Here is a 25,840-nt window from a genome sequence, read left to right as displayed (position 1 = left end):
ATACTTGAACACTGAATATATATCTAGAGAGATTTAATCAGGAAAAGAACAGAACTTCTGAGACAAGTGAATCTGGGCAGTGATACTTAGGGAGGCAAGAATCTGAGAACAGCTTGAAAGGGGGATTAATTTTGAGCTATGAAAGAAATGTATCTGTAATCAAACTGATGGTTGAATTGAACAGTCTATTTTAAGAGATTTGAACTGTAATAGGAGATATACGGCTATCAGGCAATCCATGCTCCATTTGTACAGTGCTCTTGATGGGATGTGAAGGAATTTAAAGAAACCTACAACAATATAAAGACAGTTTAAAAAGTGCTTTATGGAGCCCATAATGAAAATTTCCACAAAAATGTGTACATTATCAGATTCACTGTGGCCAGTAGTTTTTCTGCGGGAGGGTAGTTGTCATGCATCAACCCACAATGCTTATGGAAATACTAAACTGTTTGGGGAAAAGATCAAGAGGGCAAGGCTGAGAAAGCATGCATCGTTCCAAGAACGTTGGGACTTCCTCAAAAACAAACGTATTCTGGTATCCGGTAGCACTGATATCTTTTGCATGTGATTTCCAAATCAGGATGGAGGTTCTGGGCATGACTATAAATATCTGAGCTTTCTCTATGGGATTCACTGCATCTACCGAGCAGAACAGAACAGACTTAACCTAGATTGAGCATCTCCACCATGAAGACAGCTAGTATCTTCATAGTCTTCACTCTGGCATATTTATGTTGCTTCTCAGGTGAGTACTCTTTGCTATAATCTCTACAAAGCAATATTTTTGTGGCTTCCTAGTTCTCTGAAAGCATTGATTATTAAAGGATAAGGTCCATGACATGCTTGTCTTTATGAAGAATTCTGAGATCCAGTTTGTTTTTCATGGATAGCAAACAATCTAAGGAAGCAAGTACTAGAGTACAAGTCAGTGTTAATATTCTTTAACAAAATCTTCCTTGTCCATGATGCTATGAAATGTACCATATGATAATTGGTTGCAACTGGACATGGTGGTAAAACATTCAAACCTTTGAAAATATCAATGACAATAACATTCGAAAAAAAATTTTAAAGGGAAACATTTTAATTAACTTTTTGTGAAATTCCCCTCCCACATCCCTTCATTTTTCAGCCAGCTATAGAGAAGGTAGAAATGTTTCAAGTTTTTGAATTTTCAATATTTAACACATATTTCTAAGGTCAAGTTACCATAAAGTGTTAGCATGCAACATCATACATTACTTATTAAGGATCAGGTTAATATTAAAAGGACTTATATATAAAATGAAGTATGTATAAGTGGGACATCAAATATGTGAAAGGACTCATTCCAAAAAGAGCTGAAATCATTCTGAAAGATGTTACTGAGAAGAGTAAATATTAGTAAAGACAAGTAAATATTAGTTACCCTGCATTTCCAGGGGAGCAGAAAATCTGATCATTTGCTATATATTTGAGAGAGTTTGTCTGAGAGGGTATGTCTACACTACCCTCCTAGTTCGAACTAGGAGGGTAATGTAGGCATACCGCACTTGCAAATGAAGCCTGAGATTTGAATTTCCCGGGCTTCATTTGCATAAGTGGGGAGCCGCCATTTTTAAAACCCCGCTGGTTCGAACCCCGTGCAGCGCGGCTACACGGGGCACGAACTAGGTAGTTCGAACTAGGCTTCCTAGTTGGAACTACCGTTACTCCTCATTTCACGAGGAGTAACGGTAGTTCGAACTAGGAAGCCTAGTTCGAACTACCTAGTTCGTGCCCCGTGTAGCCGCGCTGCACGGGGTTCGAACCAGCGGGGTTTTAAAAATGGCGGCTCCCTACTTATGCAAATGAAGCCCGGGAAATTCAAATCCCGGGCTTCATTTGCAAGTGCGGTATGCCTACATTACCCTCCTAGTTCGAACTAGCGGGGTAGTGTAGACATACCCTGAGTGAGTGAGTGAATGAATGAATGAGTCTGATTATCTGTCCATCTGTCCGTCTGTTTAAGAATTCCTCCTACACAGTAAGAGCTAGGACCTCCAAATTTGGTACACAGCTTTCTCTTATCATAACTTAAAGCAAGGTAAAGGTTTGATTGCTCCAGGACAATGGAATGTTCCTGGAATGCAATTGTTTCTCATAATACAGAAAGGGAGGGTTCTGCTAGCACGGACAGTCATACTATATAATGACCATGCCGGGAGGGGGTGGGCGCAATGGACCAGAGATAGGGACAGGACAATTATAACCCCATGGAGGCAGCTGGGGACAGGGATGGAAAAAGAGATAACTCTCTCCTATAGGGTATGTCTACACTACAAAGTTAATTCAAAATAACAGCAGTTATTTTTAATTAACTTTAATAGCATTTACACAGGCAAACAGCTCTTTTGAAATACATTCTAAATAAAGGAGCCCTTATTTCGAATTTGGTAAACCTTATTCTACAAGGAGTAACACCAAATTCGAAATAACTATTTTGAATTAAGTGCTGTGTAGATACTTAATTCGAAATAGGGGGCCTCCAGCCCTTCCCATTGAACCCTGGTGGCCACTCTGGACACAACCAGGAAAACTTACTTTCCTCTCCCCCAACCCCGGAGACATTAAAGGGGTAGACCCTGGCCACAGTGCCTGTGCCAGCTCCAGCCCAGAGCCAGCAGTGGCCACCGGACCCCCTGACCCAGTGGCCCCAAAACATGAGCCAGCAAGCCACTCCACCCCTCCCCAGGAGCAGTCTGTCAGCTCCCAGGAGCCTGACAGGGGCTGGAGAAGGTGGGCGCCTTCCTGGGCCAGGGTGGGGATCATGGACCTTATTCAGGTTTGGGGGGGATGCCTCCAATGTCCATGATCTCCGCACTAGACGGAGGAATGCGGCCATCTATGGCAGGATAGCTGCTAGCCTGGCCACCAAAGGCAACATACAAACCCAGGAGCTGGTTAGCATGAAAGTCAAGTTGGTCCGGTGAGACCCTGAGCTTCCCCTCCCCCTTCTTCTCCCTGCTTCCCCCTTCCAGCTCCCTCCTCCTAGGTTTCCCCCTCCCCTCTCCTACCCTCTCCCTTTCCCTCTCCCACCTCCTTTTCCCAGTTTCCCCAGAGGTTCATTCCCCTCCCCCCCCCAGTTTTGTTCAATAAACCCAGTTTCTATTTTTTAACATATGTGTCTTTTATTTCACATCAGGAAGGGGGGCTAGGGAGGGGTAAGTGGATGGACATAAGGAAGGAATGGGGCACGAGCCCCCGGTGGGGAGGACAGGGGAGGCTCTGATGGCTCCTCGGGGTGGATGCTCTCCCTCAGGGCCTCCTGGATCCTGACAGCCCCTCCGATGGACCTCCCAGATGGCAGCCTGCAGCAAGTGTAGCCGAGCTGATGGCAACGACCCCACGAGAGGCACCGGCATGCCCGGGGCAGCTCTGGCTCCATGTAGCCAATTGCTGTGGTGTCCCACGTTCAGGCACTCAGGGCACTCCAAGACAGGGCTGCTTTGCTGTCCCTCATCAAGGTAGACAAGCAAGCGGGGAACCCTGAGAACTGTCTGTCTGGTGTGGGGGTAGGGTCCCTTTAAGCACGGCGCTCAGTTAGCCTCAGGCAGCAGCCCCACATACTAAGTCCTAAACTGATGCCCTGCCGGCACTGGTTCCAGCCAACCTTAACTTCGGTTCAGGGTCCACTCAGCGTGGACGTGCTATTTTGAAATAGCAAAATGCTATTATTTTGCTATTAATGTGTTATTTTGAATTAGCTTAATTCGAATTAACTATTTCGAATTAAGTTAATTTGAAATAGCACTGTAGTGTAGACATACCCAGAGTCTGCCTGTCTGTCCTCCAGCCAGTGAACACGCACCCCTCCCCCAGCTGTGCCCGCTGTAGTGGTCATAGACAGGCACTCCTCAACAAGCTGCTGTGGTGAGAGAGGGCTGGGTAGTCCTCTCTCCCTGGGGCAGCCTGCATCCTGAATCCCTCATCCCTAGTCCCACCAGAGCCTCCTAAGCAGGGGAGGGGGTGCTGAAGCTCCTCCCTTACCCCCCAGTTCGTACAAAGACATTGCTGACATGAGCAACAGGTTCATTTTCTAGTTGTAAATAATAAACAAATAGTTATATTTCCAAATTGTGCAACCACGTATGGTCCATTCGTTGCAGTTAAAGGGTTCAGTGCACATTTTCCTTGAATTAATGTTTATAACTTGATTTCCTTCGCAAGAATTTGTCTCGTTGTATACTGAGTATCAATATTTTTGCTCTAGGTGTTGTCAGTGAACCTGCAAATCAGGTTAGTCCAATTTTTCTGGTTTAGTAATTTTCTCTCTCCCCTAATCATTAGTTAGGGGCTGCACTGTGGCCAACTTTTCTACACTAAAACTAGAGTGAAGTGCTCAGATATTTGTGGTGAGTATAGTCTAGAAACCTAGAGTGGTGGCTTAATCAAAAAGCAAAATGGTACCAGTTGTTATCATTATTGGTATTAGTTATTGGATGTTGGCATTGTGGCACTGATATTTCCAACTGAGATATAGAAACACTTATTTTGGGAATGGATTAAAAAGTTCACTTACTTCAGGAAAGAGACTATCCCCATGTGTTTCATATGGTCAGTCACAGAGTTTGCCACATTAATAGGAGGTAGTTCCATAATAGCCAGCATTCCTGTAATATACCCCCAAGAGAATTAACAGTAACGGTTATTAACATTCGTTGATCTAGGTGTCTCAAAAACTCTATATTTACAGTTGCAGAATGACTGTAGTGCCTATCCAGAACCACCAATGGGCAAAACCCTCCTCTGTACGAAAGAGTACAATCCTGTCTATGGCACCGATGGTATGATGTATGACAACATATGTTTTCTGTGTGCAGCAAAATGGTGAGGAACCATATCAATATTTTCTGTGAGCAATTATTAGAGTTACTGCAGCAAATGAGATAGGAATACAGGCAGTCCCCGACTTACGCGGATCCGACTTACGTCGGATCCGCAGATACGAACGGGGCTACCCCAGAGTACACGGACTGCGGGACCTCGCGGTCCTGCCGCCAGTGTACTCTGGGGCTTTGCTCTGCGTCTCCCTGGTCTGCAGACCAGGAAGATGCAGAGCAAAGCCGTGGAGGGGCTCAGGCAGCGGGGCAGCCCCGCTGCCCGAGCCTCCCCCCGTCCCCCCCCCGCGCGGCATGCAAAGCCGCGGGGAAGCCGGCGGCGGGGCAGCCCAGGCGCGCCTGAGCTACCTCGCTGCCCGAGCCCCCCCGCGGCTTTGCAAAGCCGCGGGGGGGCTCGGGCAGCGAGGCACCCCAGGCGCGCCTGGACTGCTCCGCTGCCGGCTTCCCCGCGCTTTGCAAAGCTGCGGGGGGGCTCCGGCAGCGAGGCAGCCCAGGCCGCCTGGACTGCTCCGCTGCCGGCTTCCCGGAGGCTTTGCAAAGCGGCGGGGGGGGAGGGGCTCGGGCAGCGGGGCACCCCAGGCGCGCCTGGGCTGCTCCGCTGCTGGCTGCTGCGGGGGAAGCCGGCAGCGGGACAGCCCAGACGCCCCGTGGCTGTCCCGCTGCCGGCGTCCTCAGAGGCTTTGCTCCCCGTCTCTCTGGTCTGCTGGTCTCCAGCAGACCAGGGAGACGGGGAGCAAAGCCGCGGAGGACCCAGGCGGCGGGACCGCGGTGCATCTCGGTCCGCCGCCCGTGTCTTCCTGGTCTGCTGGGGTGGGGGGGGCGCAGCTAGTACGCCCTCCCCCCCCCCCAGCAGACTAGGCTATTCTCCGGACGCCTGTGGCAGAGCAGCTGGGGTGCTGCCGGTTGGTCCCGCAGTGCTGCTCTGGGCGCTACTGGTCCAACCCAGCAGCACCCCAGCTGCTCTGGTCCTGATTCAGCCGCTGCTGGTCAGTTTCAGCAGCGGCTGAATCAGGACGCCTGGGGCAGAGTAGATGGGGTGCTGCTGGAGCGGCACTACTGGAGCAACCCAGCAGCACCCCAGCTGCTCTGTCCCAGGCGTCCTGATTTAGCCGCTGCTGAAACTGACCAGCGCTGACTACAGGAAGCCCGAGGGAGAGTTGCTCTGCCCCGGGCTTCCTGGAATCAGCTGCTGATCAGTTTCAGCAGCAGCTGACTTGGGGACGCTTGGGGTTCTTAAGTTGATTCTGTATGTAAGTCAGAACTGGCGGTCAGTTTCAGCAGCGGCTGAATCTGGACGCCAGTTCCGACTTACATACAGATTCAACTTAAGAACAGACCTACAGTCCCTATCTTGTATGTAACCCGGGGACTGCCTGTACTAAAAACACAGATTAATATATCTCTGTCCCCAATACATACATATTACGCATTCCACGCACCTCTGTGTAATTGCACAGTGATCTTAGGAAATGTATTGCTGTGCAGCAACATTTATTTTTATTTCTTTTGTGTTTCAAGGAAAAGTGGAGGCAAGCTTAGCCTACAGCATGCTGGTCTAAAAAGGGTAAATCCAAATGTATTCTATTTGACATTAACATACAGGATGGATTTCTACAGTCCAGATTTCTGTGGTCTGGCAACATCTGTAGTCTAGCATCCCTGTGGGTGCTCACAGGCTGGCGCACTCATGGGGAAAACCTGGGCCCCACATTCGGCAACTCCTGCTCCATCCCCCTCTCAGAGCAGCACTCAAGCTCAAGGAGGAAGGGGGAGGAGTGGGATTAGGGAAGGAGAGGGACACTGGAGGGAAAAGGCAGGGGGCAGCAGATCCCCAGGGGCACAGTCCAGTGGCTACAGAGTTCAGCGCACTCCCACAGGGCTGCATGCCTGGCCCCTGGCCATGGGGCTCTGTAACCATCCTGCTTCTTCCCCTAAGGATCTGTGCCCCACACAGTACCTGCTCAGTTAATACTGGTCCCTCTACTATAGCTGGAGCCAAGCCCCACAGCTGGTGGAAGCAGAGGGTCCAGCATTGACCAAATGGATTGGGGGCTTGGCAGAAGTTGGAGAAAGAGTCATGATGGCTAGGTAGCCATGTAGTCACAGGCCCGCCCTGGAGGGGTGGAAGAGGAGTGCTTAGGGGAAGAGGTGAGGGCCAGGAGCATTCCCTGTCCCTAGGGCTCCACTCAGATAACAACTTCTTCATTTTGCAGATTGATTGTAGACGATACTATGGCCAAAGTAAAGACCCGCGCAAGATAAACTGCGACCGGATGTATGCACCAGTCTGTGGAACAAATGGTGTCACTTATGTTAATGCCTGTAGGCTGTGTGTAGAAATCTTGTAAGTCCTTGACTATTATCATTGGTATCACTGAATCAATGGTTAGAAATGCTGAGAAGAGTTCTCTTGTGAAAGCATTTTCTTTACACAGGGATATTTCAATGACCTGAGATTGTTGAGTCCCTGACTCACCTCCATGTTCTTTTGCCCTCTTCTGTTTATGCCCCATGTCCCCAGGACAGACACCATAGTTAATATGATCCACTATATTTAGCTAATGGTTTATCTTCATGTAAGCACCAAACTACAAATCCAGAATGCAGCGTGAATCCATGGTAAAATCAGATCCATGTTCACATCTTTTGGGACAAGGAACTTCACATCCCCTATCATTTCTGAGATTGTATTGAAGAGAGAATCTGATGATTCCCAATGATCTCTCTCAAATATTCCATATGTTTTTGACTGTTGCTTATTTTCATACTGAGTTCTGGAGCATTTTATTCACCAGGCAGACAGTTTCACTGGCAATAACTGTCTTCTCTCTTCCAACTTTTTATCCTGCAGAAATGGGGCTGCCATAGACCTGGCACATAAAGGAAAATGTAAGAAGAAGGTAGTGTCATATTTTTATTGGTTATCATTAAAATTGACATGTAGCATAATATAAATACCAATCATGAAAATGTTGATAATACCTGAGCCAAAAATACATGGGAAAATCCTATCCTTACAACAACAACAAAACCCTCTAGGGATGGAGATTCCTCCACCTCCCTAGGTAACCCATTGCAATGCTTCAGCATGCTCCTAGTGAAATAGTTTTTCCTGATATCCAACCTACCCCTCCCCACTGTAACTTGAGACCATTGCTCCTCATTCTGTCATCTGTCAATACTGAGAACAACCTCTCTCCATCCCATCTGGTAGCTGAAGGGTGCTATGGAATCCCTCCTCACTCTTTCTTCTACAGAATAAATAAGTCCAAATCCCTCAACCTCTCCTCGTAGATCATGTACTCCAGCACCCTAATCGTTTTGGTTGCCCTCCACTGGACCCTCTCCAATGCGTCCACATCCTTTCTGTAATGGGAGACCCAGAACTGGATGTGATATCCAGATGTGGCCTCACCAGTGATGAATAAAGGCAAATAATAACTTATCTAGATCTGCTGGCCATGCTCCTCTAATCCACCCTAATATGCCATTAGCCTTCTTGGCTACAAGGGCACACTGTTAATCATATCCAGCTTCTCATCCACTGTAATCCCCAGGTCCTTTTCTGCTGAACTGCTGCTTAGACAGTTGGTCCCCAGCCTGTAACAGTGCTTGGGATTCTTCCGTCCCAAGTGCAGGACTCTGCACTTATCCTTGCTGAACCTCATTAGATTTCTTTTGGCCCAATCCTCTAATCTCTCTAGGTCACTCTGGACCCTATTCCTATCCTCCAATGTATCTACCTCTCCCCCACAGTGTTAACTGTGAACTTGCTGAGGGTGCAATCGATCCCCTCATCCAGGTCATTAATAAAGATATTGAACAAAACTGGCCCTAGAATGGATCCTTGGGGCACTCTGCTTGAAACCAACCGCCAATCAGACATTGACCCATTGATCACTACCTGTTGGGCCTGACAAGCTAGGGGTGATCTAAAGGATTATCTTTTTTTAGTGGAACAGACGGTGTTTCTTATGACAGTGAACATGGTAGTGCTTAGAAACCATAATGATTGGAGTGTTTTAATTATTATACATCAAAGAGATGAGTTGGAAGCATGGCCTTTGTGGTAAAAGGAAAGCTGGGAAGATATGAAATTTGGGTTCTATTCCTGTTTATGTCACAGACTTTCTGTAGGAGTTTGGAAAGGTCCTGTAATATCTCTGGTCCTTCATGAAGTGGTCAGTTCATGCCACAATTGCAGCATAATAGAAATTAAAAATCCCCAGAGAGTACTCCTGTGTAAACATTGTCTCCACAATCTTCTCCATTGTGGGAAAGTCTTTTCATCTCTGTAGCGCGAATCAAACTCCATGATGTGGTGTGTTTATGCCACACCAGCCACTTAAAGGGATTTAAAGAGCCTCTTTATTCTGATCTTAGTTTGCTCAGCCCAGTTTTGTACCAAACTAACAGCCACAGATACACAAAAGTAGAATGGAAAATCTGGCCTACTCTGACTTTTTCTCACTCTGTAAAATGGAAATCAAAAGACCTTCTTCCTAGAGAAGACCTCTTACTTAAAGAAAGGTGCTATGTTAGCCCAATAGATTAGTTTTACAACAGATGACTTATTACTCCCAATAATAAATGTGTTTGAATTTTATATAACTACTTTTGCAGGATGACTGCAGTGAATATTCAAAATCACAAAAGAGGAAACACATTTTCTGCCCAACGATTTACAGGCCTGTCTGTGGCACAGATGGTATAACATATGCCAACAAATGTAGTTTGTGTTCAGCAAGAGAGTGAGTAAACTTACAAAGAATTTATTGTATAAAAGTCATTGTATATTTGGTGCAGATGGCAGATACAATGATGATGATATTGGGACACCAGGTGTTAGTGGGGCAAAACACTGTTTAATACTTTTTCTATAAACACAGGGCAGGTGTTATGTCGTGGGGAGTTTCAGAGTATAGGAAGAAATCAGTGGAAAGGCAGAGAGCTGGAGTAGGTGCAAGTGTCCATTTTATTGCATAGCACAGAACTCACCAGAACAAGCCCAGACTAGCTGGGCTGACCCCAGTGACCTACTCAGTTACCATAACAACAAGATCTATATCTACAACCCAATATACAACAGCAGGGTTTTCATTGAAAGATCTGACAAAGGAACCCAGAATGCATCTGATAGGCAAACCCGTCCTGCAGATGCCCAGAAACAAGAGTATGATGGTTTTCAAACTGTAAAAAAATTGGCAAAACATACCAGATAGATCAAAGAGGGCTGATATGAATATGTTTGTCTCAGTCAAATATCTTGTATGATACGGTCCATTTCCTTTATTATTATTATTATTTTTTACATGTGACTGCATGAGATATTTTATTTTGAAGACATACACATGCTTATTTTTTCTCTTCTCAAGGAAAACTGGAGTCAACATTGGCATAAAGTATGAAGGAACATGTAACCAAAAGGTATATCCACATATATTATATTTGCACTAATATAGTACAGTACCACCCAAAAGACTTTACAAGCTATAATATGTACACATAACCCCACTAGTCAGTCATTACTTGGGTGGAGAGCAGCAATGAATTTCCACACAGCAAACTAACCAGTAATTAGTGGGAACGGAAATATCAGCTGAGGAAATTATTCTTACAAAAATTGTCACACAATTTTAAATGCACAGTAAATTATGGGGGGAAACTGAATTTATTTACTATGGAAGAATGAAGAATAGAAGAATGAAGGACTTTGTGGGGTTTTATTTGGTGAAATGTAAGTCAAACAAATAATGTTTTGATTAGACAGCATTTTGGAGACATTGCCCATGCAAGACTGTTGCATTGAGATCATCATCTCCATTTCCCCCTCTGTTAGTTATGTTTTTATATTTCACTCAGCACCCTCAGCACTCTAAATATTCTCTCTCTCTCTCTAGATCAAGTAATGGAAGAATTGGCATACAATGTTCAGCATAAGTGATAAATTCTTCTTATACCTTTATGTAAAGATCTAGGAGCCATTTCTCCTGTCCATCCAGTATTTCAGACCATCCTGAATTGGCGATTCAATAAAACAAATGTAGCAGAAATTTTTGTCTTTATTCTTATATCAGCACAACACATTATGGGATTTTTGATGGACTCATTGAGTAAGCAATTTTTATCTTCATTCTCTATAAAATTAATAATGCAAAATTAAAAGAAGCTATTTGATAATGAATGTTCCAAATGATTGAATTCCTTGGGGAAGTCCCCAGGAAACACACACAATGGAGGACCTGAGTTAATATCAATCTTCCCCTGGAATTAATCCAAGGAGCCACAGATAAAATTTAAATAGTAAGCCAGGCAGCTTCCATACATTCACCTTTCCCTCCTCCTATCACCTCAGATAGCTACATAGTGAGCTATCATGATTTTCATCAATCCATTAATGTTGGGCAAATGCTTTTCAGGTATGAATGGATTTCTGATAATGCAAACTTGTGTCTCCAAGATACATGCAGTTCAAGTCATCCAAAGTACCTTGCAAGCCATCCTTAAAGGATACACTAAGGCTGTATCTACACTAGGCCACTTATTCCGGAAAAGCAACGTCCGTTAGTTCGAATTAACTTTGTAGTGTAGACATACCCTTAGACTTCAGGATTTTTTAACTTTTTGAATCTACTTTACACAGTTCTTGTATTACATTTCTGCGGAGATGGCTTAGGAATTGAGTTGTTTGATTCTGAAATTAATTGTGTCAGGAACACACCAAAAGAAATGACACCTAATTTTCTTCTTGTTCTTTTGCCCTATAACACCAAGGGATTCCTGCACACAAATAATTTCAATTATGGGAGACAGAGGTGGGACTAGGTGAAGACACTATGTAACATCAATTCTCCAAATCATATAGGAGGCCTTGAGTAGGTTTTGATTATCAAAGTTGTGGATTATTTACAGCATTAGCAATTAAATAGATATTGGGATACATGGAATTCTGAGTAGCAGTTGTTTACAGAACAATATGCAGTAAATATTCTAGATTTTCCCTCATGCAAAGGTCTAACACTTTTATCCCTCCTTAGAGCATGTCTATACAGCAGCATTATTTTGAAATAACTTGTGTTGTTTTGAAGTAAGTAGGTGAGTGTCTACACAGCAAGCCCGTTATTTTGAAATAATTTCAGAATAACAGGCATCTTATTCCGAATTCTGTAACCTTTCATTGCCTATTTTGCAATAGTTATTTCATAATAGGGCATGTGTAGATGGGGCAGCTGAGGTTATTTTGAAATAAGTGGCCTCCTGGTGGCCACTCTGTCAACACTCATCAGAACTCTATAGTTCCCCTTCCCCTGAAACCCTTAAAGCTGCAACCTCAGGGAAAACAGTTCTGTGGCATGACATGAGCCCTGCTAGCCCTGTGCCACACAGCAGTGCCCAGTTCGGACTTCCCTGCTGCTATGGCAGACCCCAGCACCCCTCCTGACCCTCCCATGGCTGCCAGCATAGCTTCAGGCAGCTCACAAGCCCCTGCCCAGGGGCAGAGGAAGCAGGCCCCATCTTGGATTGAGATCTGGGGAGATGAGGCAAACCTCCAGGATCTCCACACCAGGAGCAGAAATGCCGACATCTATGGCCAGATGGCTGACAGCCTGGGCCAGAGAGACCACATGACACCCAGGAGCAGGTGAGCATGAAAGTAAAGGAGCTCAGGCAGGCCTATACTAACACCGGGGAGCACATCTCCCACTCAGGAGCAGCACCCCAGACCTGCCCCTACTTCAACCAGCTCCACTGCATATAGCTCAGTCCCTTCCCCTTCCCCCCTTGTTGTGGACTCTGGGCTGGAGACGCCCATTGTCATCCTCCCGGAGGGCAGGCCTGTGGTTGAGGAGGAAGAGGATGAGGCGGAGCAGGACCAGACTACTTACACCAGGATGCTCGACAGCCAGGAGCTCAGACAGTCCCTGGAGCTGGTACCACCCTCCCAGGATGTCGCCCTGGGATTAGACAAAGTCAAGGAAGGCCCATCAGGTAAGCTCCATTACTGTCCTTAGACACACACAGGGGAGGCGGTGGGCAGTGGGGGCAGTGCACTCCTTGCTTGGCCGTCTCAGCCTGGGATCACGAAGCAGCCTGGGCACATGGGTGCACGTGGAGTGCCAGTCTGGAGCAGACAGCTGCAGTGAGACTGCCTCAAAGGACCACTGTGCTCCTGCTCACAGGGTTTCCAGACAGGCCTGCCTTAAGCCACCACTAAGGAGGATGGGGTCATGGACACACCACACCAAGCCCAACCCCAACTAACCTCATCCTCCATCAGGGTTTTGTGAAGCCAGGACTGGAAAACCTCCGCAGGAGGGAGCTTCCACTGCCACCACCCCTTTCTCTAGGGAACCCCAATCCAGCAGTTCACCACCCTCCCAATAATGTAGTAAGAGAGTCGTACCTACATGACTACAACCCCAACAGTCAATCTTCCCATGCCAAACTGGTTCCAAACAGAGCAGTAGCTGTCTGATGTGGCAAGCTTCCACAGCACGATGGCGATTTGCTTCTGGAGGGGGATGGCTGGTCTCATATGGGTGGCCCATCACCAGAGGGCAGGAGTGAGACACCTGCACAGCTCCAGGAACATCTCCTTCCTCATGCGGAAGTTCTGGAGCCACTGCTGGTCATCCCACCACTCCATGATGATTCAGTCCCACCAATCAGAAGTGGTGTCCAGTCGCCAGAAGCGGTGGTGCCCGGTGTGCAGGAGAGGGTGGGAGGGGTTGTGCTGCATGAGCAGTATGTGGAGAAAGGTGAGGAGGTGCCTCACAGGGAGCTGCAGGTCCTGGCTCTTCGGTGCCACGAGGGCAACCTGCAAAAACTGCACCAGGTCCGACTCTATGGCAGAAGTGCAACCAGAGCACGCAGTGAAAAGGCTTTGCTGTCCTTTGAGGAGGTAGGCAAAGGAGAGGAGCCTGAGACACAACTGTACAGAGAGTCGCTTTAATCATGAGCCTCAGATAGCCTCAGGTAGCAGCTCCAGGAAGTGACTGCTGTCCTGATGCCCTGCCTGGAGTGCTTCCAGGGGCTGGGATCAGCACTATTTCAATGGGCATTTGCAGTATAGGCACACTATTAGGAAATGAGCTATTTTGGAGTTTTTATTCCAAAATCGCTTATTCCAAGGGCTTTTCCGGAAAAGCAGCCTGCCAATGTAGACGCTCCTTTTCTGGAAAAACTGAAAACGGAATAGTATTCCATTTTAAGCATTTCCGGAAATTCATGCCAGTGTAGACACAGCCCAGTTGTTTAGCTCTACAAGGTAATTAACTGTTAACTGTTGACATGTAAATACTGCTCAGGAGAGAATCCAAGGTGTGGCTATGTAAATCCCATTCAGCCAGGGCTGATGGAGGGTCAGTGTTGGAATGGAATGTGGAGACTTGTATATAATTTGGGACTGTTGTGGGGGTAACTAATCATGCTACCCCTAAATGTGGGAACTGTAAAACATGCCACCAGTGCTTGCAGGAGAGACACCATCATCATGGTAAGAGGTCTCGGAGGAACAAGCCTCCCCCCTTCCAGAGTTGAGGGAACAGAGCTGGGGGAAAGGGTTAAAGGACTTGAGTCAGCCTGCTTCACACTTACCAGGTGTGAGCTATAAGACTGGCCCAGCCTGCACCTTTCCCCCTTTGTTTTAAGGACAGACCTAAAGCAGACTCCCTGAGGAGTCTTTTTGTTTGCTAGTCCAGTGAAAGCTGGATTCATTTGGCAGCCCAGCTGGTGGCTAAAGAGTTGAAATCACTGAGCTGAAATTATGGGCTTGGCTGAGAGCCAGCCCTATTGCAGCCAGTAAAGTGGTGGTGACCAGTGGCCTGGCGTGGAGCGGCAGCAGGCGAAGAGCAGCCATCAGCAGCGTGGTGTAGAGCGACGGCGGATGAGGAGTGGCCATCAGCGGCGTGGCGTGGAGCGGCGGCAGGCGAGGAGCGGCGACCAGCGGCGTGGCGTGGAGCGGCGGCAGGCGAGGAGTGGCGACAGGCGACCAGTGGCATGGTGTGGCGTCCAGAGGTGTGGGACGAGACAGCTGGTGAAGCGTGGCAGAGTTTCGTATAAGGTGCTCCCTATCTATCCCCCCACCCCCATTTCTACCCAGGTTGGGAGGTGAACCCTGCGGGTGAACTTTGGGGGGTCAAAGACTTGTGGGGACAGAGACTTTTGGGGAGTCGGATTCTGTGGACTTCGGGCGATTCTTGGCTGGGGTGGGGGCTTGGCTCATGTTTGGGTTATGAACTCTGTTTGTGGTGTTTTCCCCAAGCTAATGCCGTATGAATTCTCTCTCTGTTTCATTAAATGTTCTTTTCCTACACTCAGACTCAGTGCTTGCGAGTGGGGAAGCATTGCCTCTCAGAGGTGCCCAGGGGTGCGTTAATTTCCCAGATCACTGGGTGGGGGCTCGAGCCGGTTCTTTGTGAGATTGACCCCAAGATATTGAACCCAGCGCAGGTTACTGCCAGGCCTACCCGGCAGAAGGGTTACAGTTCCCATAATAGAAGGACTAAAGGACACCAAATGAAATGAATGGGTAGCAGGCTTCAAACTAACAACACAAAGCAAATAGCCAACCTGTGGAACTCCTTGCTACAGGAGGCTGTGAAGGCTAGAACTAGAACAGAGTTTAAAGAGAAGTTAGATATAGTCATGGAGGTTGGGTCCATGGAGTGGTATTAGCCAGAGGATAGAAATGGTGTCCCTGGCCTCTGTTTGTGGAAGGCTGGAGACGGCCACTTTCCTGTGCTTAGTGCGGAGGTCGTGGATGAGGTCCACGATGTCTGCACTAGACCAGGTGGGCGCCCGCCTCTTGAGGACCTGGGCAGGCTCCCGGGAGCCACCAGCCTGGTCCCGGGAAGAGGCGGAGGGCTGGGTGGCGGCGGGTGGCCGGCTCGAGCCGTGCCAGGTGCAGGGTCTGCTGGCTGGGTGCTGGCAGGCTTGCACCTGGCATGGGCACCGTAGCCAGCCCGTGCCCCTTTAAGGGCTCCGGGGCCGAGAGGGGAGCAGAAAAGTTTTCCTGTTGGTGCCCAGAGTGGCCACCAGGGAAAGCTGGGGAGGGCTAGCCTCCCACTAGTTTGAATTACGTGACTACACAGCCCTTAATTCGAACTACTTAATTCGAACTAGGCGTTAGTCCTCGTAGAATGAGGTTTACCTAGTTCGAATTAAGCGCTCCGCTAGTTCGAATTAAGTTCAAACTAGCGGTTTGTATGTGTAGCGCCTATCAAAGTTAATTCGAACTAACGTCTGTTAGTTCGAATTAACTTTGTAGTGTAGACATACCCTCATTCTCACATATTAGTTACCCTGAATTTCTGCCAAGGAGCCAAGCATACAAATCTTGTTTGCAAGCAAAGTTTTACTTTTGCCCTGAGTCTTTCCACATAAACATTATTTTACTATTGAGATGCTAGCTGTATCTGCATTTGGGAAAGTATAAGCATGTGAGCTACTAGTGCCATCTAGTGGTTCTGTCATCAGGTTCTGGTGCAGCCGTCACCAACCAGTAGATCTGGATCTACCAGTAGATTTTGGAGTCTCTGAAAGATGATCCTGACTGGTTTGGCAGGGAAGCTATCAAGTGCTGGCATTTCAGTTGCCCTTCCATCCACTGTCTTGCTGTTTCTGCCCTCTGCCTTAGAACTGCCCCTCTGGGAGAGTTCTGCATGTTGTGCAGGGTGTGGAAGTGAGAAGGGGAGACACTGATGACAGGGTGTCTCCCCCACTCCCATTCTTGTACTCCATCTCCATACAGAGAGAAGGGGATGGAGGGAGTTTGGCAATGCAAATCTTGGTCACAAAGATCTTGGTCATTCTCACAAACACACGCTGTCCTTCACTCATTTCCTGACCCAACCAACATACATAGGTTGTTGTTTTTGCTTCTTTTACTGCTTGCAAAGTGGGGTAGTTTACTTTGTGACTGGTCTGTTCATTTCAAAACTTTCATTTCTCTCTTACACTTAAATTTAATTCTTTGAGTAGTGAGTTCTAAAATGCTTAACCTGCTGTGGCTGGAGTAATTATCCCTGTAGTAATTGCTGTTCCTGGAAGTGGCTGGCATGTCTCTGCAGCCCCTGAGAAAGGCAGAGCAGGGGTCTCCACATGCTGTCCTTGCCTGCAGACACCGCTCCTGCAGCTCCCATTGATTGATAACAGGGAACCATGACAAGTAGAAGCTGTGGGCTCAATGGCTGTAGATCAGGGGCAGGTGGGCTCAATGTCTGTAGATCCTGGTGCCATGGAGCTACTGGGCTACGTCTAGACTAGCATGATTTTCCGGAAATGCTTTTAATTGAAAAGTTTTCCATTAAAAGCATTTTCGGAACAGAGCGTCTAGATTAGCACAGACACTTTTCCACAAAAGCACTTTTTGCGGAAAAGCGTCCTTGCCAATCTAGACGCGCTTTTCCACAAAAAAGCCCCAATCGCCATTTTCACAATCGGGGCTTTTTTGTGTAAAACAAATCTACTTTTCTGCTGTCTACACTGGCCCTTTTGCCCGAACGGGAACAGCATAGTATTTCCGCAAGAACACTGACAATCTTACATGAGATCGTCAGTGCTTTTGCGGAAATTCAAGCAGCCAGTATAGACAGCTGGCAAGTTTTTCCGCAAAAGTGGCTGATTTTCCGGAAAAACTGGCCAGTCTAGACACAGCCCTGCTGTACATGCCAGCTGCTTTCAGGAGGGATGCAGGGCCAGGGAAGGAGTAAGCCTGTCTTAACTCCACTGCCCCACTACCAGGAAGCCACCTCAGTTAAATGGTGCCCTGCCAGAGCCTATATCCTGAACCTTCTCCTGTACCCAACCTCAAGTCCCCTTGCACCCACTCTGTCCTAGAGTTTATATCCAGAACCCCTCCTGGACCCCAATCCTCCACCCTGGGCTAATCCCAGAGCCTCTCCCACCCTCTGGGTAGCATACCCCTGCAGCCCTTGAGAAAGTCAGAGCAGAGCGTCTCCACATGCTGTCCTTGCCTGTGGGCACCACTCCTGCAGTGGCATCTCCCCCTTGATGAATAACAGAGAGTCCTAACCAGTAGAAGCTGTGGGGTTGGTGCCTGCAGATGAGGAGCAGCACATGAAGCCACTTCCAAGAGTGGTGCAGGAGAAAGCCTGCCTTAGCACACTGCTCTATCCTTGGGGCAGTTTGCTCCTAGGGTGGGTGGGACTTGAACCCACAACCCCACCTTTTCCAGGCAAATGCCCTATTCCCCTCCAGAGTACATACCATTTTGCTACCTTCAGAGGGTCCCTGCCTTTCTAATTCAGGAACCAGCTCCATCTCTATGGCAGCCTGTGTTGGCTGTCTGGTCACTCCCAAGGTGGCCAAGACAGGTCCTGAGCTGCCAAGGGGAGATAGGAGTTGAGCCCACCACCCTGTGCTCCTGAGACAAATACCATACCCTCTAGTCCACTCAAGAATCCATACCACTGCCTAAGCTTCAGGGTGTCCCTTATCTTGCTTTCCTAATACAGAAGACAGCTTCATCCCCGGAGCAGCCTGTGTTGGCTATCCTGCTGCTCCCAGGATGAGCGGGGGGGAGGCCGGACTCAGTCCACCACCCTGAGCTCCCCAGGTGAATGCCCTATCTGCCAAGTCTGGCTGGACAGCCAACACAGGCTTTGGAAAGCAGAATAAGGGACCTGCTGAAGATAAGGCAGTGGAGTGGGATCTTCAGTGAACTCAGGGCTAGGGCATCAGCCTCTGTTGCACAGGGTGCTGGGCTCAATCCCACTATCTGCTCCAGAATCCACCCTACCTTCAGGGCATCCCCTCCCAAACTCCATAGCCCCAAACCAGAGCCTATACCCCAATCCCAGCCTGGGGTGAAGTGAGCATAGTAAGGGCTTGGAGAAGGGACAGAGCAGAGGCAGGGCCTCAAAGAAGCAGGGGGGGAAGGAAGCCAGGCAAGGGTATTTGGGCTTGCATTGCATTTAAATTGAAAAAGTGATCTTGTGGTTAAAAAGGTTGAAGACCACTGTTCTAGTGTTTAATTTCTACAGTACAGCTACAAAGAATATATTTCTTTTTTCAGCAGAGTGTCAGCTCTGCACTGCTGTTCTTCATTGTTCAAGGGAGATTTCCTGCCAAGGATGAGTGGATGCAGATGCCTCTTGTTCAGAGCTTTACATATCAGTGCTACTTCTGGGTTCAGAGGAGGGATGTAAAATCCCAGTTAACCGATTAAACAGAGGTGAGTAGGGTGCTGTTTTAACCCAAATGGAGTGCCCCTGCCTACACTGCATTGCTCCAGCCAAGCCAGGCTGGGTATGAAGGGGGACTGCCCACAGCATGCCATGCCACACCCACCACAGACAGAGGCTGGTCTGGCTGGGCTGGAGCACCCCCCCAACCCCAACCGCAGCAGGCCCTGTAGTAGAGTGGTTTTGAGTTGTGAGAGATGATTTGTCTTCACTGGATTGAATATGGGTTCAACTCTTAACACAATCAGTGTCTGTAAGTAGATCCCAACTCATCATTGTGGTTGATCCATTCTGCCCCAAATTATTCCCCCTTTTCTAGTATACATGGTGAAGCACACAACATACCCCAATCACATGTTGGAAATTAAAAATACTCTAATCTAAATGAGTTTGTATGCAGCACTATTTTGCTGTCAATAGGCAAAAGGCACATTCCACCATCCTGCACCTGCTCAATGTGTCATTAGGAAGAACAATGGCCTAGCTTGCCCAGGTGGAAAGAGGCCAGGAGTGTAAAGCACTTTACCAGTGAATCCTTTGGAGGTGTCCATGAATGTGCCACAGTGTCCATAAGAGCCTTTGTAATGATGGTGTCCTGTCCTCCCCAGTAAGATACTTTTCTGCTTCAAATGGCATTCCGAGGATGTGTGAATATGCATACTGTCAATCAGACCTGCACAGCTCAAGAACCCATCCATGCAAATACCAGAATTATTTCAGGGATATTTCCAAATTTTACATATCTGGCCTCCAAAACAGCATTAATTGCCTCATGAACTATCAAAACCAGCTGAATCACCCCTGGATTTGCAAAGCCTGAACTGATTGCCAATCATAGAATCATAGAACACTAGAACTGAAAGGGACCTCAACAGGTCATCAAGTCCAGTCTTCGGCCCTCACTGCAGGACCAAGAACCATCTAGACTATCCCTGGTAGGTGTCTCTCTAACATGCTCTTAAATATCTCCAGAGATAGTGATTCCACAACCTCCCTAGGCAATTTATTCCAGTGTTTAACCACCCTCACAGTTAGGAAGTTTCTCCGAATGTCCAAACTAAACCTCCCTTGCTGTAGTTAAGCCCATTGCTTCTTGTCCTATCTTCACAGGCCAATGAGAAAAATTTTTCTCCCTCCCCCTTGTAACACTCTTTTAGGTACTTAAATAGTTATAACGGCCTGAGGTTACCAGCTTCCACAAGGGCAATAACACACTTCAGGACTTTGACTGACTCTTTTTATCTGGATATCCTGACACTCCAAGGCTAGGAAAAACTCCTTACATTGTCCCCAGATTTTGGGTTCCTCATAGGTCCCATCGGGAATTAATTTTCTCAGGCCTAGACCATTTCCAACCACAATTCCCAGAGTGGGCAGATAATTTGTCTTACACCACCTTGTGAAAGCAAGCATAGCATGACACAGTGAACTTGGGACCCCCCTGTGCAGGGTGGATTTGATTTCCCACACCAAGCCAGCAGTAAGTGGTCTGGCATCATTGCAGCTCAAAGCATTGCTACCTAAGGACTAAGGTTTCTGGCCAAATTCAGTCAGCATCTGCTCCTTATCACTGGGGCTGCATCTATACTACAAGCCTCTTCCACAAGAGGAAATGCAAATTAAATGCTCGTTTGCATATATCATGCTCTCATTTGCATTTCCTCTTCAGATCCCTTTTGCACAAGAGGTTTTTGCACAAAAAAAAGCTGTGAAGATGGATCCTTTTTGCACAAAAACCTCCTGTATAAAAGGGATTCGAAGAGGAAATGCAAATGAGAACATGACATATGCACAAGAGCCGTTCTTTCTCATTTTTCAGGAAGAACAGCTCTTGCGCAAGAGGGGAGTTTTGCACAAAAAGAAACCGTCTACACGGCTCCTTTTTTGGCAAAAGCCTCTTGTGCAAAAGCGGCTGCTAATTAATTATGCAAATGAAGCGCAGAGTGGACTATCGCTGCACTTCATTTGCATAAGCTTTTGCGGAAGAAGGCTACAGTGTAGACATAGCCTGAATGTGGCATGAGTCAAATTAAGAAAAGGGACCACCAAACGGGATCATTTAAACCTGGCCCACTAGCACTTCATGCTTGATAGAAAAAGAAAATGAATAATGACTAAGCCTTTGCCAGAAAAACAGCACGTGTTTCCTATATTCATTTTAATACTCTGTGCTTCAAACTGTAAATCCAGTAATGTACTTTGCTGCTTATTCACCTTTAGGTAAAATATTCCAGCCCAATTTTGTCATTTCTGCTGATTTTACTCTTCCTCTTTTGAAATCATCTGTTTTGTCATCTCTGAATGTCATTTTCTCCAAACTGATTTAGTACATCTGGATTAAGTCTGACATTGGAGTTATTTAAAAAACAACAAATAGTCTGGTAGCTCTTTATAGACTAACAAAACATGTAGATGGTATCATGAGCTTTTGTGGGCACAGTCCACTTCTTCAGATGGCCGGAGTTTCTTAAGATGTCCAAGGATCTTTCATCTGAAGAAGTGGGTGGTGCCCACGAAAGCTCATGATACCATCTACATTTTTATTAGTTTCTAAGGTGCTGCAAGACTATTAGTTATTTTTTCAGTTAGGGTATGTCTATACAGCAAAGTTATTTCGAAATAACAGCCCTTATTTTGAAATAACTTTCCTAGCATCTACACAGCCAAACCGCTACAGGCAGTCCCCGGGTTACGTACAAGATAGGGACTGTAGGTTTGTTCTTAAGTTGAATCTGTATGTAAGTCGGAACTGGCGTCCAGATTCAGCCGCTGCTGAAACTGATCAGTTTCAACAGTGGCTGAATCTGGACGCCAGTTCTGACTTACATACAGATTCAACTTAAGAACCCCAGGCATCCCCAAGTCAGCTGCTGCTGAAACTGATCAGCGGCTGATTCCAGGAAGCCCGGGGCAGGGGCTTCCTGTAGTCAGCCACTGGTCATTTTCAGCAGCTGCTGACTAGGGGACACCTGGGGCAGAGCAGCTGGGGTGCTGCTGGGTTGGTCCAGTGGCACCCAGAGCGGCGCTACGGGACCAACCGGCAGCGCCCCAGCTGCTGTACCACAGGCGTCCGGAGCAAAGCCGCGGAGCACGGGGGCAGCGGGACAGCCCAGACGCGCCGTGGCTATCCTGCTGCCCTCGGGCTCCGTGGCTTTGCTCTGCTTTGCTCCCCGTCCCCCTGGTCTGCAGACCAGGGGGACGGGGAGCAAAGCGGCGGAACACGCGGGCAGCGGGACAGCCCAGACGCGCCGTGGCTATCCTGCTGCCCTCGGGCTCCGCGGCTTTGCTCTGCTCTGCTCCCCGTCCCCCAGGTCTGCAGACCTGGGGGAGGGGGAGCAGAGTAGAGCAGAGCGGCGGAACCCGCGGCCAGCTGACAGCCCAGACGCGTCTGGGCTGTCAGCTGGTCGCGTGCTCCGCTCTGCTTCCCCCCCCCCCCCCATGGTTTGCAGACCAGGGGGAGGGGGAGCAGAGCGGAGCAGAGCAGAGCGGCAGAATGCGCGGCCAGCTGACAGCCCAGACGCATCTGGGCTGTCAGCTGGCCTCGTGCTCCGCTCTGCTCCCCCCCCCACCCTGCAGATCAGGGGGAGGGGGAGCAGAGCGGAGCACAGCAGAGCGGCGGAGCGCGCGGCCAGCTGACAGCCCAGACGCGTCTGGGCTGTCAGCTGGCCGCGCGTTCCGCCGCCGCTTTGCTTCCTCTCCCTGGTCTGCTCGAGACCAGGGAGAGGAAGTGCCCCGTTCGTAACTGCGGATCCGACATAAGTCGGATCCGCGTAACTCGGGGACTGCCTGTATTTCGAAATAAATTCGAAATAGCAGAGTGCTTATTTCGAATTTGGTAAACCTCATTCTACAAGGAATAACACCAAATTCAAAATAGCTATTTTGAAATAAGAGCTGTGTAGACACTTATTTCGAAATAGGGGGCCTCCAGCTTTCCCAGGGTGCCCTAGTGGCCACTCTAGCCTCAACCAAGAACACTCCTCTCTCTCCCCCCTTCTTGGAGCCCTTAAAGGGGTTGACTCTGGCCACAGTGCCTTTGCCAGCTCCAAGCCTGCCAGTCCAGAGCCAGCAGTCACTGCCCCTGAACCAGTGGCCCAAAGCATGAGCCAGCAAGCCACTGGCAGCCAGCCCTCCACCGCTCCCCAGGAGACTGCCAGGGCCCAGAGAAGGCGGGCAACTTTCTGGACCAGGGTGCAGATCATGGACCTTATTCAGGTTTGGGGGGGATTCCCCCAACATCCATGATCTCCGCACTAGATGGAGGAATGCGGCTGTCTATGGCAAGATAGCTGCCAGCCTGGCCACCAAAGGCCACATGCAAACCCAGGAGCAGGTTTGCATGAAAATCAAGTTGGTCCGGCAAGAACCCCAACCCTGAGCCTTAAGCTTCCCCTCCCCTTTTCTCCCTTGCTTCCCCCTTCTCCCTCCCAGGTTTCCTCCTACCCTCTCTCACCCTCTCTTCTTCCCTCTCCTGCCTCCTTTCCCCTGTCTCACCAGAGTTTCATTCCCTCCCCCCCCGTTTTGTTAAATAAAGAGAGTTTGTGTTCATGAAAATACGTGTATTTTATTTTACATCAGAAGGGTTAGGGAGGGATAAGTGAAAGAACGTGGGAGAGGAAAGAGGCACAAGCCCCCAGTGGGGCAGACCAGGGAGGCTCTTAGTGCTCCTCAGGGTGGAAGCTCTCCCGCAGGGCCTCCTGGATACTGACAGCCCCCCAGTGGACCTCCCGGATGGCAGCCTGCAGAAAATGCAGTCTGGATCACAGCAACGCATCCAAGAGAAGCACCAGACTGCCCAGGGGCAGCTCTGGCTCCATGCTGCAGAGTGCTGCAGTGTCCCAACTGAGGGCAACCAGAGCACATAGAGACAAAATGCTTTGCTGTCTGTCATCGAGGTAGACAAGTGTTAGAGAAAAGAAACTGCCCCCCAGTAAAAAAGTTTGGCCAGGCCGCTCTTGACTCCTTGAGAGAAACCGGCCGCACCCTTCCTGCATACCATTGCCTTTAGAAAAAGGAGGTGTGAAAAGGGGAAAATAGCCTGACTCTCCCACCCATCACCTTGGCGTGAGAACTGTGGGGCTTACCTGGTCGCATGAAACCTGCACAGTTTCGGCCCAACCCCTGGGACACAGACCCCCCCACTTGGTGACCATTGGGCCATATATGGTAATATGCAAGCGCAGGAAAGCGACGTGCAGATTTGGGGATATATACCCATGGCACAGTTCGCTCTAGGAGGTCTTCGCAACACACGTACCACCGCGCGTGTGCCTTCTCGTATACTTCAAAGCGCTGCTGGCCTGATCAACCGACCAGCCACCTCCCCCAACTCTCGGGCGTAACCAAGGCCTTCGCAACCGAACCGATATCTGTGAAATGTTCCGTGTGCTGTGTAAGTTGGTATGTATGATTTGATTTTTTTCTTGTTGTATAAGCTTAGTGTTGTAGTTGTTTTGGGTAGTACATAGAGTTTGTAATTATCACTGTTATTTAATTAGTGTAGCTGGATATTTTAAGATTAGAGACTATTCCCCTTGCCATTCCCATCCTTATATCCGACACGTTTAACTAGAAATCATAGAATAAATATAATAAATACTGTAAATTCATTATTAACACGGTCTATTAAAAATCTTAGACTAAATACTATAAATTCACCACTGTCATAAATAAATATTTTTTATTTGATAAAACTGTCCACCTGGTTCTGTCCTTCCCCCCTTGGGTATTCATTATCGGACCTGTGATTCTCACGACAACAAGCAAGCAGGGAAAGCCAAGAACCGGCTGTCCAGGGGGTGGTCCCTTTAAACACAGACCTCAGATAGTCTCAGGCAGCAGCCCCACACAGTAAGTCCTGACCTGGTGCCCTGCTGGAACTGGTTCCAGCCAGCCTTAAATGCAACTCAGAGTCCACTCAGTGTGGATGCACTATTTCGAAATAGCAAAATGCTATTTCAAAATGCATTTTGTGTGTAGACGCGTTATTTCGAAATAACTATTTCAAAATAAGATATTTCAAATAACACTGTAGTGTAGACATACCCATACAGACTAATACTCTCTGAAACCAAGGAACTAATGTCACTCCTGTAGGACAAAGTTCAGGCAAACATTTCTTAGTAGACCAGATTCTTCCATTGGGAAACTCCACTGAAGTCTATGCTGATCTGTAATAGCTGAGAACTTTTCCCCAGGTTCTGTATGGCTATGTCCACACTGGTGGGTTCTTGCACAAGAACACTGCCATGTGCTTTTGCGCAAGAGCATCTGTGGCAGTGTGGACGCTCTCTTGCACAAGAAAGCTCTGATGGACATTTTAGCCATCGGGTTTTATTGCGCAAGAAACCCCTGCTGCACATCCACACTGCCCTCTTGCGCAAGAGCTCTTGCACAAGAGGGCTTACTCTTGTTAGAAAAGAGCATAGCTCTTGCTCAAGGAGCCCTATCTTCCGACACTGTACTGTAAATCTTCTTGCGCAAGAGCGGGTAGGCAGTGTGGATGCTCTGCAGGTTCTTGCGCAAGAATGGATGTTCTTGTGCAAGAACCCACCAGTGTAGACATAGTGGGTTTTTAAAGTACATCCAACAGTGGCATTATTTCTCCAACTCAGATCCTGTTGCTCCCACATGCATTCCTGTCTCTGCTGCCCACATATGCACATTGTCCCAGGGCAATTCCCTCCTGGGTACGGAATGTGCTAGTGGCTGTGGCAGTGCTGCTGCTACTTATGGCCAGCAGACAGGTGTGGTAAGAGAGCATAAAGCTGC

The 25,840-nt window shown here is 48.1% G+C and overlaps 1 protein-coding gene and 1 long non-coding RNA gene across 3 annotated transcripts in view; one reads left to right on the top strand and one right to left on the bottom strand.

The window, feature by feature from the left end:
- The window catches only part of LOC112543852 (uncharacterized), a 34,002-nt gene that overhangs the window by 5,793 nt on the left and 2,369 nt on the right, over positions 1-25,840 (bottom strand). Inside the window, exons 2-3 of one of the 2 annotated variants that reach the window (XR_012896310.2) lie at positions 7,339-7,732; positions 4,544-4,634 (exon numbers count right to left, since the gene is read on the bottom strand). This is a non-coding gene — a long non-coding RNA (uncharacterized LOC112543852). The remainder of the gene's footprint in view (positions 1-4,543; positions 4,635-7,338; positions 7,733-25,840) is intronic. The other variant, XR_003087121.3, reaches the window with a different exon arrangement.
- LOC102449269 (ovomucoid-like) lies at positions 444-10,908 on the top strand. Its single transcript, XM_006138089.4, has 9 exons — positions 444-748; positions 4,235-4,260; positions 4,718-4,851; positions 6,381-6,426; positions 7,076-7,206; positions 7,714-7,762; positions 9,486-9,613; positions 10,238-10,289; positions 10,763-10,908. Exons 1-9 carry the CDS (start codon positions 691-693, stop codon positions 10,769-10,771), a joined length of 633 nt encoding a protein of 210 aa, XP_006138151.1. The 5' UTR covers positions 444-690; the 3' UTR covers positions 10,772-10,908.

The sequence above is a fragment of the Pelodiscus sinensis genome, chromosome 16 (assembly GCF_052426305.1).
Source record: "Pelodiscus sinensis isolate ZL-2025 chromosome 16, ASM5242630v1, whole genome shotgun sequence".
NCBI lineage: Eukaryota > Metazoa > Chordata > Testudines > Trionychidae > Pelodiscus > Pelodiscus sinensis.
Note: the sequence above shows the minus strand (reverse complement) of the source record. Positions and strands in the feature narration are given on the sequence as shown.